We start from the raw sequence: 14,703 nt of genomic DNA on the forward strand, positions 1-14,703 counted from the left end.
CCCCCCCCCCCCCCAGAACCACAGGGCACAAGTTGGGCTGGGAAAACCTTTTATTTGGTTGCATGCAGCAGGGCAGGATCAGAGCCCTGCTGCCCTTTCAGCAGGGGGCAGAGACATAGGGCAGGGTGGGGAGGTCCTGAGAAGGGCAGTTCCAAGGATGGGGTGGGGGTTTGGAATGCTCTCCAAGCCACAGGGAGCCTAGTCTAGGTGGGTCCTTGAAAATCCCCACCCCACTCATCCTGTGCTCACACATCGTAGCTCTCAGAATCAGAGCCCAATCCTGCACCCACCTGCCCTGGGTTACCACACACAGGATTCCCGAGGTCTCCTGAAGAGCCCCACCCCATTTGGCTTCTGGGCTTCATTGCTGGTGAGGACAGTCCAGACCTGGCATGGACTCCACCCCACCCTGGGCCTGCCCATCTCAGACCAGGCCTGAGCCTCTGGGCCACAGCCACCTCTCTGAGTAGGTAGGCAAAGGGAGAGCTTGGGGGCAGCTGAGAATGGGACAGAGGACAGGCCAGCAGAGCCCTCCTTCCACTTCCAGATCTGCCTGAGCTACAGTCACCTTCCAGCATCCGCAGCCACAGGCTTGCCAGATGTCCTCCACACTGTCCCTGCTCCAAGGGCCCCCCAAAAAGACAGGGTGAAAGGCCCAGGAGGGGGAAGTAGAAATGCAGACTGAGGTTACCATCCGAGCTTGGAGACCCCCATCAGAGGAGTGTGGGGGGAAGGAACCTGGGGAACATCCTGTTCCTCCCTAACCTCAGGGGCCCCCTCTCTTAAAGGTACACCCAGCCCTCCCCCATCATTATTCAGGTCAAGCCCTCGGGCAGAGAGCTGACTGTCCAGAGCATATGAAGGCTGCACCAACGGAGAGGCTCCCCAAAGGGGCGCCTGGGGGGCAAGGGTGAACTAGGAGGTCTGGGGAAGCCTCGCCCACCTCCCCTTCTCAAGCCCAGCCTTTCTCTGACAACAGTTTTACCAGTCAGGGTTCTGCGGATGGGGGCTCGGGGGCATCAGGGCAGCGGGGGGCCCGATGGTGATACTGCTGTTGGTGACCCTCGGGCCGTACCAGCCGGCCCAGTAGTGAGTGTCCACGCCGCCGTGCTGAAACCATATGTAGCGGACGCCAGGTGGGTAGTTGGAGAACGTGTGGGAGACCTGGGAAGGGGCAGGTAGAGGGAGGTAGAGAGGTCAGGGGAGCTGACCCTGAGGGTGGCGCTGCCTGAGAGGCAGGGGGCAGGGAAGGGGCTGCTATCTTAGTGCTGGACCAGGAGCCAGCAGAACTCAGTTCTAGTTCTATCTCTGCGATCTGGGCAGACCACCTCCCCTTTCTATGCCTTCGTTTCCTCATCTGTAAAATGGAGTAAAACCCATAGGATTATCTACGTGTGGTGCAGAGCAACTGAAGGAAATTTCACAGGCTGCCAAAGGATGTCCAATACAGTCATCACTGGGCACGTGTAGCTATTTAAAATTAATTAAATTAGATAAATTAAAAATTCAGTTCCTCAGCCACACTAGGAACTGGCTCTTAATAAGTGTTTGAGAATCAGAGGTGGCTACTGGCAGCCACACCAGACAGGCAAACAGACCTGTTAACTGCAGGAAGTTTTACTGGAGAGCACTGGTCTAGATCCAGATTTGGTAAACTATGGCCTAGGGGCCCCCTGCCTGTTTTTGTAAATTAAGTTTTATTGTAACAAAGCCACGTTCACTTGCTGAAGCTGCCTTCTCAGCACAGCGGCAGAGTCGAATACTTGAGTTGTGACGGAGACAGCAGAACTTCCAAAGCCTGAAATGTTTCTGTCTGGCCTTTTAAGAAAACGTTTGCTGACCCCTGGTCTAGATAAGAGTGACAACCAATATTAGTAATTAGTAAGGCTCAACCTTTTTGAATGTGACTTTACCAGCGTCACTTCACTGAGGTCTTTCAGACCTCAGAGCAGCCGAAGCCCAGGTGAGAAGCAGCAGAGCTGGGATTTGAACCCAGGCCTGTCTGGCTGTAGTCTCAGCCTTGGGCAATGAGCCCACTGCCTCCCTCCTGTCCCACACACCTCCCTCCACTTGGCATCGCTCTTCTGCTGGATCGTTGCTGGGTCTGGCTGGAAGGTTCCCAGAGGCGCATGCGCTGACGACAGGAGCTGAACGCACAGCTGGTACTTGGACCCGCAGTCTGGCCTTGCTGCGAACCTGCAGGCAGAGGGAGGGCCCATGAGGGCCTTGGAGAGGGGGGGCAGGGTAGGGGTGGGGCGCCTGAGTGGCAGGCCCCCCCCAAACCCTCGCCCCAGGCACTCACCAGTCCTTGACCTTGATGTCCGGCCGTGTAGTGTCCATCAGCTCCTCCCAATACCCTTCGGCCTTGAGGTCCACCACCTGGGACTTGAGGCAGGTGCTGGGGGCGGGTGGAGGGTGGGAGGTGCTGGGGCTCACCACTGGGGCACTGGGAGGCTTGGACTGCACTCCCAGAGCAGGAGAGACCCCAGGGTGCAGTGACTTGGGCTTCCCCCTCACCCCGAGATCCCCTGATCTTGGATCTTACTAATAGGAAGTCACGAAGTATTTCTTGACCTGGTCATTGGGGAATTCCTTCCTCTGGTCTCTAGAAAGATCTTCCACCTTCCACTCATCGCCTCCATTCACATCCAGGCTCCAGAACTCAAATCCCTCTGGCAGGAAAGAAAGCACAGTTCACATCAAAGGGAAGCCCCTCAGTGGTCACCTTCTCCCAAGGGCCCCTTCCTCCCGGTTCTTCTCCCTGGATCCTAGCAGTTGCTCTCAAGCCCTGTGCCATGGAATGTTGCAGATCAACAGTGCCTGCCTCAAAGTAGGTGCTTCCTGTGTCAGGTGCTTCCTGTGTCAGGCACATGGTAAGTAATTTCCACTGGGAATCCTGAGACATGTGATGATATGAATCCAGACCCCTCCTGTGATTCAGCATGCTCTGCTGCTGGCGAGATCTGGGGCTAGTCCTACCTCTACCAATACTGGGCTGTGTGACATTAGACAAGTTGCTTTCCCCCTCTGAGCCTTGGTTTTGTCCTCTAGAAATGGGTCAAGAATAGGGACTGGCAAACTCTCTGTAAAGGGCCAACATACTTTAGGTTTTGTGGGCTATATACTATCTCTATCACATAGTATTTTTTTTTAAATAACCCTTTAAAACAGTAAAATCTATTTTTAGCTCCTGGGATCAGGAGATCGAAGTTTGATTGCTGGTCAGCGCACATGCCCGGGTTGCAGGCTCGATCCCCAGTCGGGGGCATGCAGGAGGCAGCCGATCAATGACTCTCTCATCATTGACGTTTCTCTCTCTCTCTCTCCCTCTCTCCCTTCTTCTCTCCAAAATCAATAAAGATATATTTAAAAAAAACACCACAAAACATGGCTGTTGGGGAGTCAAGTGAGGCGGGCATCTGAAAGCTCTAGAGAGCCTGGAGTTGTCATTTTGCTCCAGAATTTATCCAAATAACAGAGCATGAGGCTCCCATCCCACCCCATCCCAGTGTCTAGCTGACGAGTTACAGCAAGGGAACAAGGGAGCTATGGATGACTGTAGAAGTCTTGTTGAAATGTGATGGAAAGAAGACAGGATCTCTCATTCTTCCATAAGCAAAGCCCCCTTTGACCTCTGGGACTGTCCTAGTAGGCCTAGCCCTGGAGTCTGGAACTAGGCCAACAAAACCTAGCTGACTTCCTGCTCTTATGCCTGGGGCAGAATTAGTCCTAACTGCCCAACATTCCCTCTCCTAGGAAAGGTCACCGGGGCACTCATCTTAGGGGCTGAGGAAGAAATGCCACTCTTGGCCTCAGTCTGCTTATCTGAGAAATGGATACACTTACCAGTACCTATCTTTTAGAATTATTGTGAGAGGATTAAAGCTGTTAAGCCATTCAAAGTACCTAGCTCATAGTAAGTGCTTAATAAATGTTAGCTGGTATCCTGACAGTGTTTGTGTCGGGGGCACCTCTGCACCCCACCTTCAGCACATGGGTTGTGTAGGAGGTTCCTGTGGAGGCTTCGTAGGAAGTAGAAGATCTTCCAGTCGGCCACAGGCTGGTCCCAGTCCTCAGTGATGAAGCCCTCACGCAGGCATTTGCGCTTCCAGAGGGTCACCAGGTCTATGAGGTCGCGCCAGAGGGTGCAGACCAAGCGGCAGCGCAGCAGCAGCTGGCGGGCGGGCACGTGTGTGAACAGCTCCAGCAGGATGTTCTCAGGCAGCTCGTTGATGTTGCCCACCGCCATGTCTCCCCGCTCCTGGCCACTCTCCTGTGGGCATTGAAAAGCTAGGCTACAGACCGGGCCCTGTCCCGGGACCTGGTATTCGCAGCACCCCATGGTGGTGGAGGTTCCCATTCCAGGTCTGTCCTTTACTCTCAGGAAAGTCACTGTGCCTCTCTGAGCCTCAGTGTCCTCCTCTGTAAAATGGGGCCAGGGAGAGCACTTACCACCTACCGGGCAGGGTTCAAGGAGCTTGTGACACAGCAGAAGCTCAGGAAAACGTGAGCTCTGTGTCTTTTTAAATTTTTTTTTTTTCCTGGTACTTCACAATAGCCTCTAAAGGAGGCTACAGAGGTCCGCGGAGAGGTGGCTGGATCTGCCCAAAGTCACACGGACAGGAGCCCGAGTCTCCTCTGCTTCTCGAGTCAGCCCTTTTCCAACAGGCCAGACGGTTTCCAGAGTGGAAGCAGCAACGCGCTCCAGCCAGGCCGGTGCCTTGTCCCTTCTCTCCCGAAAAGGGGGGATGCTGGGGGCCGGGATAATTACTGTCTCCCACCGAGGTCCAAAGGGCTCAAGTGACTTTCTCAAGACCGATGTGGAAATGACCTGCCCAGCTGGGCCTGGCGCTGGGGTGCGAGCAGGAAAGGCCTTCCCCGTGCCCGCACCCCGATTCCCGCGGCCGGGCTCCAGCTCCAGGTCCCCTAGCGCGACTCCGGCCTCCCATTCCCCGTCGTGACTTTAAAATGACCCCCAAAGTCAGGGCTCGGAGCCCTGCGCATCGACGGAGACCCCAGCCCGGGTTTCCGCTCGCACCGCCGCGAGAGACCTAGCCGCGCAGGCCCCCTCCCCCCCGCTGCGCGCCCCCCGCCAGGCCCGCGCCCCCGCCCCCCCGCTGCGCGCTCCCCGCGCCCCCGCCAGGCCCGCGCCCCCGCCCCCCCGCTGCGCGCTCCCCGCGCCCCCGCCAGGCCCGCGCCCCCTTCCCCCCGCTGCGCGCTCCCCGCGCCCCCGCCAGGCCCGCGCCCCCGCCCCTCCGCTGCGCGCTCGCCGCGCCCCCCGCCAGGCCCGCGCCCCCTTCCCCCCGCTGCGCGCTCCCCGCGCCCCCGCCAGGCCCGCGCCCCCTTCCCCCCGCTGCGCGCTCGCCGCGCCCCCCGCCAGGCCCGCGCCCCCGCCCCCCCGCTGCGCGCTCGCCGCGCCCCCCGCCAGGCCCGCGCCCCCGCCCCCGCCGCGCGCTCCCCGCGCCCACGCCCAGCGGTCACCTGCGCTCGGCCGCCGCTGCGATGTCCCTCTCGGTCGCGGGAGCTGAGCCGGCCTCGGCCTGCGTCCGCCGGTGGATGTGGGGCCGCCCCGGCCCGCATGGCTCCGCCCCAGCCCCGCCCGCCCAGCCCGCGGCCCTCCCAGCGCGGAGCGGCGCGGGGGTGCACCGAGCCTGGGACGCGCCCCCCATCGCCAGGTAGGAAAATTACCCCGGGCGGGGGGTGCCGGGAGGAGCCTCTGCCCCTCCCCTTCGCTGGGCCGCTCGCCCCGCACCCTCCGCATGACCCAGACTCTTCCCTACCCTGTTGCCCCCCCCTCCCGGCGGCCACCCCACGAGGGAGCTGGGAGCAGGCTCAGATCCGACCCCCCGCCCCCTTTAAGAAAACAAAAAACAAAAACCGACTCTTGACCTTTCCCGGCCTCCTGGGTCCGCGGAGGAACCTGCAGCCTCAGGCCTCGGACCCGCTGCTCGGGACTGCGGGGCGCCCGGGCGCGCGGCCAAAGGCGGGGCGGGGGCGGGGCGGGGCGGGGGGCCTTTAAGAGGCGCCGCGGGCCGGGACCCGACCCAGTCGCGGGCAGCACCGAGACTGGCCACCGCCGCGGGACGCAGGCAGCCCCGCAGCGCTCCGGCTTCTCTCCCTCTCGCGATCGCCCACCGCAGCGATGGACGGAGACGGTGACCCAGGTAGCCGCCGCCGCCCGGACCCACGGGCTCCGCCGGGAGGGGAGACCGGCACCCGCGAGCGAGCGCTTGGGAGATGCGGGGGGCGGGGGCCCAGCTGAAACCCAGCGCCGCAAACTTTTACCTAAGCAAAGTCCTTGAGACAGCCTCCAAAGAGCACGGCCCTCTGTCTGGCGTTTTGGTCTGGCGGGAGGCCTCAAGAGGTGACAGCCAGGGAGGGAGGTCTCCTGGGTCCCATTTACCCAGGAAACAGCAAAGGAGTAACCCCACGTTGCCCCCTCCCAGCTTGCTGAGGGGCTATCGGGGTGGGGTCTGGAACGCATCTGGGATACAGGAGGCTACAAGCCCTTTTCTTCCATCATCTTCTATTTCCCAGCTCTGGTCCGTGAGCTGCCTGAGTCCCCCATGGATTTCTTGGGGTTACGGGCCTCTACCCATCCCATCCCAGCCTTCCTCCTGGGTTCCCTTGTCTGGAGGGGCCACCCTTCATGTGAGTGGCCAGATGCCCAGTGGGGACCAGGCCAGCAGCGAGGGAGGCTTGGGGCACCAGCTCTTGCCAATGCTCAGGGCCCTCAGACTGCCCAGTCATGTTGTCTGGCACCAGAGACCCCCCCCTCCCCATCCTCTGAGCTGGCTGGGCCTGTAGGGGTTGTCAGCTGAGTCAGGGTGGGAACAAGTCCTGCCTGCAGACTCCCCCATCCCTTCCTCAGTGGGCCCGTCTGAGAGTGGGCACTGCTTGGGGGAGGCACAGCACACCGATGCCTGCTTACATAACCAAGCCCCCTTCCAGCCCCGAAAACCCCAGCTCCTTCGGCCCCCGCTCCCAATCCTCTGTGGCCCCCTTGCCACACCTTTTATAGGGCCCCAGATTGGGCTCCTGCTTTTTCTCAGGGCTCAGCTATTCCCTGGACTCCAGGGCCCAATCCAGGTGAGTGAATCAGCCTTGGAGGCAGCTTCCAGGGGCCAGATAACTTTCCGACAGCAACAATGTGGGGAGTTGTGTGTGCTTGAGCGGCCGGTGGGGGGGCCTGTAATCAGATCTGGGGCCTCAAGTGCCAGGCCTGGGGCCAAGAGAGGGGACTGGGCGAGGTGCACCTTTCGGGGGAGCATCAGGTGTCCACCAAGGCCAGGGCAGGGCAGGGGGAGGGGTGGAGAGGTGAGGACACTGGGCCCTGCTCCCCAGAGAGCTGTGGGCCGCAGGATGGGCAGGTGATATGGCTGTGGGGCCTGGCATTTTCCTCTCTCACTTACCACTCTTCTGCCGCGTGACTTGGGAGAACCCAGGAAGGGTCTCTGGGCCTTAGTTTCCGCTTTGCCAAAAGGGGAGAGGTAAAGTCCCACATAACAAAGATGTGACCAAAAAAAAAAAGTTAATAATGAAGGGAACAGACCATGCTGAATAGTAAGATTCACTAAATAAGATCTACTGAGGACTCACTGTGTGCGCTGGGCTATGAAGAGGTAAACTCTGATACAGTTATTAAGGGTCTGACTGTGTGGGGGGAGGGAGAAAATGCTGCATGTGAGGAGGTAAAGGGCTGGCAGGCTGGGGTCCTGGCAGCACCCAGACTTGGGTCCAGCCCTGCCTGTTCCCTCCCCAAGTGCCTGGCCTATTTCCACCACCTTGGCTCTCCAGGTTTCAGACCTTAGGAACCCCCCATCCTAAGTCTGAGAGCTGTGGCACCCCCATCACCCAGAGTGGCCCCGTTTCCTCCCCACTGTCTCTCCCTCCTGCAGAGACACTGGGCACTTGGTATCTGCTTACTCAAGGCTTCGATGGCCTAGCTGAGGCCAGCTGGGATCCAGAAGATAGCCCAGCCTGTAGCTCCTGATATCTGTCCACCTCCTTACAATTCAGAATGTCCTTGCCCCTCCTCAGGGGATTTGAACATCAGCACTGTCTGAATGGCCCGGCACCAGGATTACCCCCATTTTATAGACGAGAAAACTGATGGCCAAGAGTGAAATACCCTTCCTTTCCCAAGCACTTATTACATCTCCCTGTCTGATACACGCACACTCACAAAGTGTTTTTTAATGAACCCCCTCCTCCATCCCCAAGTCAAAGACTCCTGTTCCCTTCCTTCCCCTCAGGCCTCAGATTCCCATGTCCCCTTTACTAATACTAGCAGTGTGACCTTTGGCAAGTCACTTCACATCTCTGAGCCTGAGCATTTTCATCTGCAGAATCAAAATCATAACAGTGCCTCCTAATTCAATGAATTATTTTATTGATGTGTGACGGTTAAAGGTCGCTCTGGGGCCAGGCTACCTGAGTTCGAGTCCAGGCTCCAGCCACTCATTTGCCATGTGATCCTCAGGTGTTTCACTTCTCTGTGCCTCAGTTTCCTCATCAGTGAAACAGGGACAGCAACAGGAAAAACCTCAGAGATGCCGTGAGGCTTTAAAGAGTAAATGAACGTAAAATGCTCAGAATAGGCCTATACTTGCAAAGTGCCCAAGTCAACATTCGATGCTGAGGGAGTGCCAGATGCCAGGCACTGGGGACGAAGCAGTGAGTTTCCCAGACCTTGTTCCTGCCCCCATGTCCTCAGTCTAGTCTCAAGAAAGGTGTTTTATAAGCCATCACACATTAGGACAAAACCTGGGAAGGACTGGAACTCGGGGTGAGAGGATGTAACGGGGAAGTCCAGGAGGGCTTCCATGAGGAGGTGACCGGAGCAGGGATCTCAGAGCGTGTTTGGAAGGATTAGAGAAGTTTATGCGTGAAACCTGAGGCAATCCTGTTACTATTACCGGTTGCTGTTATCTGCTCAGGGATGGGGTGTCCTGGCTCTGCAGGGGAAACAGGCCTGTGAGGCTGGTCTTCCGCACTTGGGGCTGGTCTGTGGGCCTGGTCCCCTTGGTTCTGCTCCACTTGGCACCTGTTTCTGGTCAGAGACTCTCTGGCCCCAGCTGCTGAACGTCCGAGGGTGGGTGGCCGGGGGGATACCTGATGCATCGCGGTTCTGGGGCTTGCAGGGGGGCGGTCTGGGGGAGTGACCGCCTCCCCCCTGCACCCCCCGCAGAGAGCATGGGCCAGCCTGAGGAGGCGAGCTCGGATGAGCAGCAGCAGGAGGAAGGGTGCCCGGGCGCGGCGGAGGAGAGCGCCGGGGACGAGGCGGAGGCGGAGGAGGCGGAGGCCGCCTACCTGGCCGAGCTGCCCGAGCCGCTGCTGCTGCGCGTGCTGGCCGAGCTGCCCGCCTCGGAGCTGGTGCAGGCCTGCCGCCTGGTGTGCCTGCGCTGGAAGGAGCTGGTGGACGGCGCCCCCCTGTGGCTGCTCAAGTGCCAGCAGGAGGGGCTGGTGCCCGAGGGCGGCTCGGAGGACGAGCGCGACCACTGGCAGCAGTTCTACTTCCTGAGCAAGAGGCGGCGCAACTTGCTGCGCAACCCGTGCGGGGAAGGTGAGGGTCAGGCCCTATTACCCCATGGCTGCGGCTGGGGCGGGAGGTGGGGAAGGGGCTCAACTCAGCTTCCCCCTCTGGAAAATGCGCCACATGCAGTGCCAGCCTGCTTGGAGGGTTAACCGAGATAAAGCGCTTGGCACAAGGCCCAGCACGGAATAGCCCCCAAGAAACTGCATTATCTCCCCGCCCGCCTGCTCCTTGGGGGTCTCTATCCCAGGTCGTCCCACCACCCTCCCAGGGGGGGAGAATCTGGGGCAAACAGGAAATGCCTGCCTTTCACCCCACCGTGCCCGCTGGCCCAGCCCCGACGGCGGGGCGCGAGCAGCGGGGCCTGGGCGACTCGAGCGTGGCTGTCGTGTCCCTGCAGAGGACCTGGAGGGCTGGTGCGACGTGGAGCACGGCGGGGACGGCTGGCGCGTGGAGGAGCTGCCCGGAGACTGTGGGCTGGAATTCGTCCACGACGAGAGCGTCAAGAAGTTCTTCGCCTCCTCCTTTGAGTAAGGAGATGGGGGGGGGGGGGTGGACGGCGATGGGGAGAGGGCGCCGCCACTCTCTCCTAACGCGCTCTCTCCAGGTGGTGTCGCAAAGCGCAGGTCATTGACCTGCAGGCCGAGGGCTACTGGGAGGAGCTGCTGGACACCACTCAGCCGGCCATCGTGGTGAAGGACTGGTGAGCGCCCCCGGGCAACTTGCAGGGGGCAGAGGGGGGCTGGAGTCACTACCCTGCTTCAGGGTGGTGGCCACGTGGGCCGGGCCTCCAGGAGAAGGTGAAATCCACCTTTGCTCCTGAGTTTAGGTTTTAGTCCGTCTACAGTCCAAACCAAAACATGTCTTGGTGGGCCGGCTTTGGGCCCAAAGGTGAGTCGGGCCCACCTGGGTTTCGGCCCTTGGGTTTGGAGCTTGGAAAAGTCACTTTCTCTCTCTGACCTCAGTTTCCCTGTCTGTAAAATGGGGACGCTGGCAGCCGGGTCCGCAGGTTTACTTTCCATGGAAGGCCCGGCCCCCCGGCTGAGGCCTGTCCCCGCGCGCGCTCCCTCCCTCCCCGGGGCAGGTACTCGGGCCGCAGCGACGCCGGCTGCCTGTACGAGCTGACCGTGCGGCTGCTGTCCGAGCACGAGGACGTGCTGGCCGAGTTCAGCACCGGGCAGGTGGCCGTGCCGCAAATCAGCGACGACGGAGGCTGGATCGAGGTGAGCGCGGGGGCTCCCAGGCGGACCGGGTGCGACGGGTGGGGCTTGTGGAAACCGTGCCCCCTGGGCGGGCGCGGGGCTGGAAGGGCCAACGGGGGTGGAAGGGGTGCGGGTGGGGGGCTGAGGAATCCAGGGGGCCTAGGGGCGAGTCAGTGCGCCCCGGGCGGTGCCCAGGGAAGGCCTGGGGGGGGGCCCAGCCTGAGCCTTCCCCTCACCCCCCCAGGTCTCGCACACTTTCACCGACTACGGGCCCGGCGTTCGCTTTGTCCGCTTCGAGCACGGGGGGCAGGACTCCGTCTACTGGAAGGGCTGGTTCGGGGCCCGCGTGACCAACAGCAGCGTGTGGGTGGAGCCCTGAGTGACCCCTCCTCCAGCTTCCCCCAGCTGCCCTGGAGGGGCGAGGCCTGGGGTCCATAGGCCTTAGTGGTAGCCCCCTCACCTTTCCCATCCCGTGCACTCCCCCCCATCCCCACCCTCGCCCCTTCCTCCAAGCCCAGCCCCCACACAGGTAGAAAAGGGCTTTGTTGGCATAGTTTTGCACCTGGAAAATAAGATAGGTGAAGGCTTGGGCCTGGACTGGGGCGTCCCCTGATTTCCCCACCTCTAGCACAGTGCCTGCCATAAAGTGGACATTCAATAAATATTATTTGTTCAAGGAAGACATGACTGAACACATGGATGGATAAACACCCTTCCTTTGCATCCTTCCCTGTCTCCGGAGGGCCCTGGCTCAGCCTGGAAAAATACTTGGTGGGGCTCCAGCTGCTTTGGTTTCCAGGGCCCACTGGGCCGGTGCAGAGCCAGCCAGGCCCGGGCTGGTGGACAAAGGCTGGGATTGTGAGGCCAAGGAGTGGGGAGCTGGGCCTGGCGCCTGACTGACACCCAAGCTGCCCAGAGGCCTGAACAGGGGCCCCCCCGGGGGGGGGGGCTCTGTGTGGGGGGCCACCCTCCAGGCCTTTCTTGATCTCCATTCTCATTTCTTTCTGAAGGCAGGATGGTGGGTGATGGCAACACCTCATTCAGTGTACCAGTTCTCCTGGGCCCAGGGATGGATGCCCTGACCTGGGTGGGGGAGCATGGAAAGGGCAGCTTGGTGTCCCTCTTCAGTTCGTGACCACTTTGTGCCTTGCTCCCTGGCTTGCTATTGGAGTCATTAGCACCTGGTCTCATTGGTCATTTTCTAAGCCTTGCCCAGAGGCTGGCCCCTGGTCCTGGTTTGAGGGGAAGGGAAGAGGAAAGGGTGTGGTATCAGGCTCTGTGCCAGGCACCCTCTTTCTGGCCCTCCCAGGAGCTCTGAAACCCAGCCCTTCCCCAGGACTCTCAGCTGCTGGCCCTGGGCCGTGGAAGGTCCTGAGACATCTGCTCTCTCCCATGTGACCAATAAAATCCCCGTGTCCCTCCCGCTTTCCTTTGCTTCTGAGCCCTGATGCCACCTGCTAGTCAGGTGGGGTTGCGGGGTTTAAGCTGGGGCCTGCCTGCTCTTGTTTACTGGTTCATCCATTCACTCATGATTGCTGAAGTCCCCATCATGGGCCAGGCCCTGTGCAGGGCCCTGAAGTGGCGGTTGAATGAGACACTCCTTGTCCCAGGAAGAGTTAACATCCTGGCTTCATTGAGGAGGGGGTACCCTTTAAGGGGGGGGGTCTCCAGTCTAATGATGGAGGTATAATCCCTGCTCTGGGGACATCCTCAGTCTGAAAGGGGAGGCAAAGCCCTGACCTCGGAGAATGCCCAGTCTGAAGGCGGAGGCGTGGCCCCTGCTCCCAGTCCTTTCTGGATTTCTGGCGGGGAGGGCACCATCCACACCCACCTGAGTTGCCAATCGGCCAGGGGAAGCAGTACCTTGTCCTGGGGGCCGTTTGATGAGGACTTGTGAAGGAAGAGGGTCACCCCGTGAGCTCCCAGGTTTAAGTATAGGAGTAACAGGCAATTCAAAGCTTTGGGGTGAGGGACTAGGATGGGCATGTGGGGAGCCAGATGGGGATGAGCTGGGAGAGGACCAGAGCCCTCCTTGGGCTGTGGGAGGAGGCTGGGCTGAGGCAGGGGCCCAGGACTGGGTGCCTGCGAGGACTGGATGTCAGGGCGGGAATTTGGGTTGGGGGGGTGGAAGGTGGTGTAGATAGGGGAGCTCCCCCTTGGGGATTCAGGGGTTTACGAGGTGTCTGGGGTTCTGGGTTGGAGATAGAGGAGTTGCAGTGTATGTAGCCAGCAATCAAAGCCAAGGGACTGGTGAGGGCCGGGAACAATTGTGAAGTGAGGCAGGAGAGGGCCCAGAGGGCCCAGGGAAACTTCGGTCTCAGGGGCCGTGATGGGGAGACACAGCAGCCAGAGAGGGCGGTGGGGAGGGTAAGAGGGTGCAAGTCCAGCACGTCCCCCTCCGGCCAGCTGCTTGCTCTCAGAGGAAGAGCCAGATGCACAGAGAGCCTGCAGAAGAGACCTCGGGGTTTAGATAAGGGGGTGGTCCACACCCACTGTTCCCGTTTCTGTCGCTGGAAGGACCATTGGATAGGCTGGCAAGACAGCTGCTCCTGAGTTGTCAGAGGGCTGACGCTGCGGGGGAAGGTGGGCCTGCAAGGCTCCCTGTGCCCCGGGCACGCCCTGTCACACCGCCCCAGTCCCTCAGCTGGAGGTGGGGGAGGGGGAGAGGGCATTGTCATCTCCCTTTTTCACTCGGACAAGACTAAGGATGGAAGACTTTCCTGGCAGATGACACGCAGAGTAATTGGAGAAGCACAAGGTCTAATCAGATGCATCTTGCTCCAAAGAGCTTGCTCTTAACCCCTCAGCTTCATGGTCTCTGCTCTAGAGGGCAGAGATGGACCCCCAGGAATGATATAGTTACAGGATTGCGGGCATCAGCTTCCTTCAAGGGACACCTACACACTGTCCAACAGGGGGCACCCTCTCGGGACAGTGAGGAGTGTGGAGGCCAGAGATAGCCCACAGGTTATCCAGCCACATTGCTCAATGGCCCATGGACACTGGGTAAGGAAAGAGAGGCATGCCCGTCCCCCGAGATCCTTTCCAATTAATTCATATTTATTGAGCACCTACTATCTGTCAGGAAGGGTACAACAGTCAAGGACTCTGACCTCCTGGAATACACTCTAGATGAAGAAACATAAACACACAAGGCTGAATGAATGAATAAGAAAATTACTAACATGCTATGGCACGTAATATCCATGCCAGGCACTACTCTAGGAGCTTAATACGTATTAATTCATCAAAATAACCTTATGAAGTGGGAACTGTTATTACTTACAGTTTTTACAGATGAGAAAATTGAAGCACAGAGAAGTGAAGCAACTTGTCTGAGGCCACACAGCTAATAAGTGGTGGAACTGGAATTCTCTTCAGCCACTTAGGTTCTTGACCTCTATAGTACAGCAGACAAAGTGGAGAATGAGGGCAAGCAATGCTATCAGAGAGGACCTCTCTGAGGAAGTGACATTTATTTTTATTTTTAAAATTTTAGTTTTAATTAATTTTTAAAAAACCCTCACCTGAGGATATTTTTTTCCATTGCTTTTCAGAGAGTGGAAGGGAGAGAGAGAGAGAAACATTGATGTGAGAGAGACACATCAATTGATTGCTTCTCACATGTGCCCCAACCAGGGCCGGGGGTCGAGCCTGCAACTGAGGTATGTGCCCTTGTTCAGAATCAAACCCGGGACCCTTCAGTATGTGGGCTGGCACTCTATCCACTGAGCCATACTGGCTAGGGCTGATAAAGTGACATTTAAATGATAAGGAGAAACTGGCCATGCAGAGAACTGGGGGAAGAGCATTGTGGGAGCAGTAAGTGCAAAGGCCCTGAGGTAGAGATGGACTTATTTACAGAGCAGAAAGGCAGCCAGCATAGCTGGAGCTCAGTGAGCAAGTTGGGGAATGGTTTGGCATGAGGTTGGACATATAGGCAAGCTATCCTAAGAGTTTCCTGAG

General features: G+C 59.1%; 2 protein-coding genes across 7 annotated transcripts; one reads left to right on the top strand and one right to left on the bottom strand.

Annotated features, from left to right (window-relative positions):
- Positions 1-33: 33 nt before the first annotated feature.
- LOC308561019 (F-box only protein 44) lies at positions 34-5,591 on the bottom strand. 2 transcript variants are annotated; one of them, XM_081145453.1, is made up of 6 exons: positions 5,482-5,591; positions 3,985-4,273; positions 2,546-2,672; positions 2,303-2,398; positions 2,061-2,196; positions 34-1,164 (listed from the first exon to the last, which is right to left on the bottom strand). In XM_081145453.1, exons 1-6 carry the CDS (start codon positions 5,578-5,580, stop codon positions 982-984), a joined length of 930 nt encoding a protein of 309 aa, XP_081001579.1. In that variant the 5' UTR covers positions 5,581-5,591; the 3' UTR covers positions 34-981. The 2 variants fall into 2 exon arrangements, with proteins under 2 accessions (XP_081001579.1, XP_081001580.1); XM_081145454.1 differs by lacking the exon at positions 2,303-2,398 and having other exon boundaries at positions 2,575-2,672; positions 5,482-5,585.
- FBXO2 (F-box protein 2) lies at positions 5,515-11,417 on the top strand. Of its 5 annotated transcripts, XM_081145459.1 has the most exons (8): positions 5,607-5,675; positions 6,141-6,164; positions 6,538-6,651; positions 9,191-9,565; positions 9,936-10,065; positions 10,143-10,238; positions 10,620-10,758; positions 10,982-11,417. In XM_081145459.1, exons 4-8 carry the CDS (start codon positions 9,196-9,198, stop codon positions 11,114-11,116), a joined length of 870 nt encoding a protein of 289 aa, XP_081001585.1. In that variant the 5' UTR covers positions 5,607-5,675; positions 6,141-6,164; positions 6,538-6,651; positions 9,191-9,195; the 3' UTR covers positions 11,117-11,417. The 5 variants fall into 5 exon arrangements, with proteins under 5 accessions (XP_081001582.1, XP_081001585.1, XP_081001584.1 ...); XM_081145456.1 differs by lacking the exon at positions 6,538-6,651 and having other exon boundaries at positions 5,515-5,675; positions 6,090-6,164; XM_081145457.1 differs by lacking the exon at positions 6,538-6,651 and having other exon boundaries at positions 5,622-5,675.
- The last annotated feature ends 3,286 nt before the right edge of the window (positions 11,418-14,703 follow it).

The sequence above is a fragment of the Miniopterus schreibersii genome (genome assembly GCF_964146895.1).
Source record: "Miniopterus schreibersii genome assembly, chromosome: 8".
Taxonomy (NCBI): Eukaryota; Metazoa; Chordata; class Mammalia; order Chiroptera; family Miniopteridae; genus Miniopterus; species Miniopterus schreibersii.

Coding starts and splice junctions, on each gene's coding strand:
- FBXO2 (XM_081145456.1), top strand. CDS start 5,579: ATGGCTCCGCCCCAGCCCCGCCCGCCCAGCCCGCGGCCCTCCCAGCGC. Junction 5,676..6,089: donor GACGCGCCCCCCATCGCCAG/GTAGGAAAATTA, acceptor CGCGGGACGCAG/GCAGCCCCGCAGCGCTCCGG. Junction 10,239..10,619: donor GCCATCGTGGTGAAGGACTG/GTGAGCGCCCCC, acceptor TCCCCGGGGCAG/GTACTCGGGCCGCAGCGACG.
- LOC308561019 (XM_081145453.1), bottom strand. CDS start 5,580: ATGCGGGCCGGGGCGGCCCCACATCCACCGGCGGACGCAGGCCGAGGC. Junction 4,274..5,481: donor GCAGCGGCGGCCGAGCGCAG/GTGACCGCTGGG, acceptor CAATGCCCACAG/GAGAGTGGCCAGGAGCGGGG. Junction 2,197..2,302: donor GACATCAAGGTCAAGGACTG/GTGAGTGCCTGG, acceptor CTCTGCCTGCAG/GTTCGCAGCAAGGCCAGACT.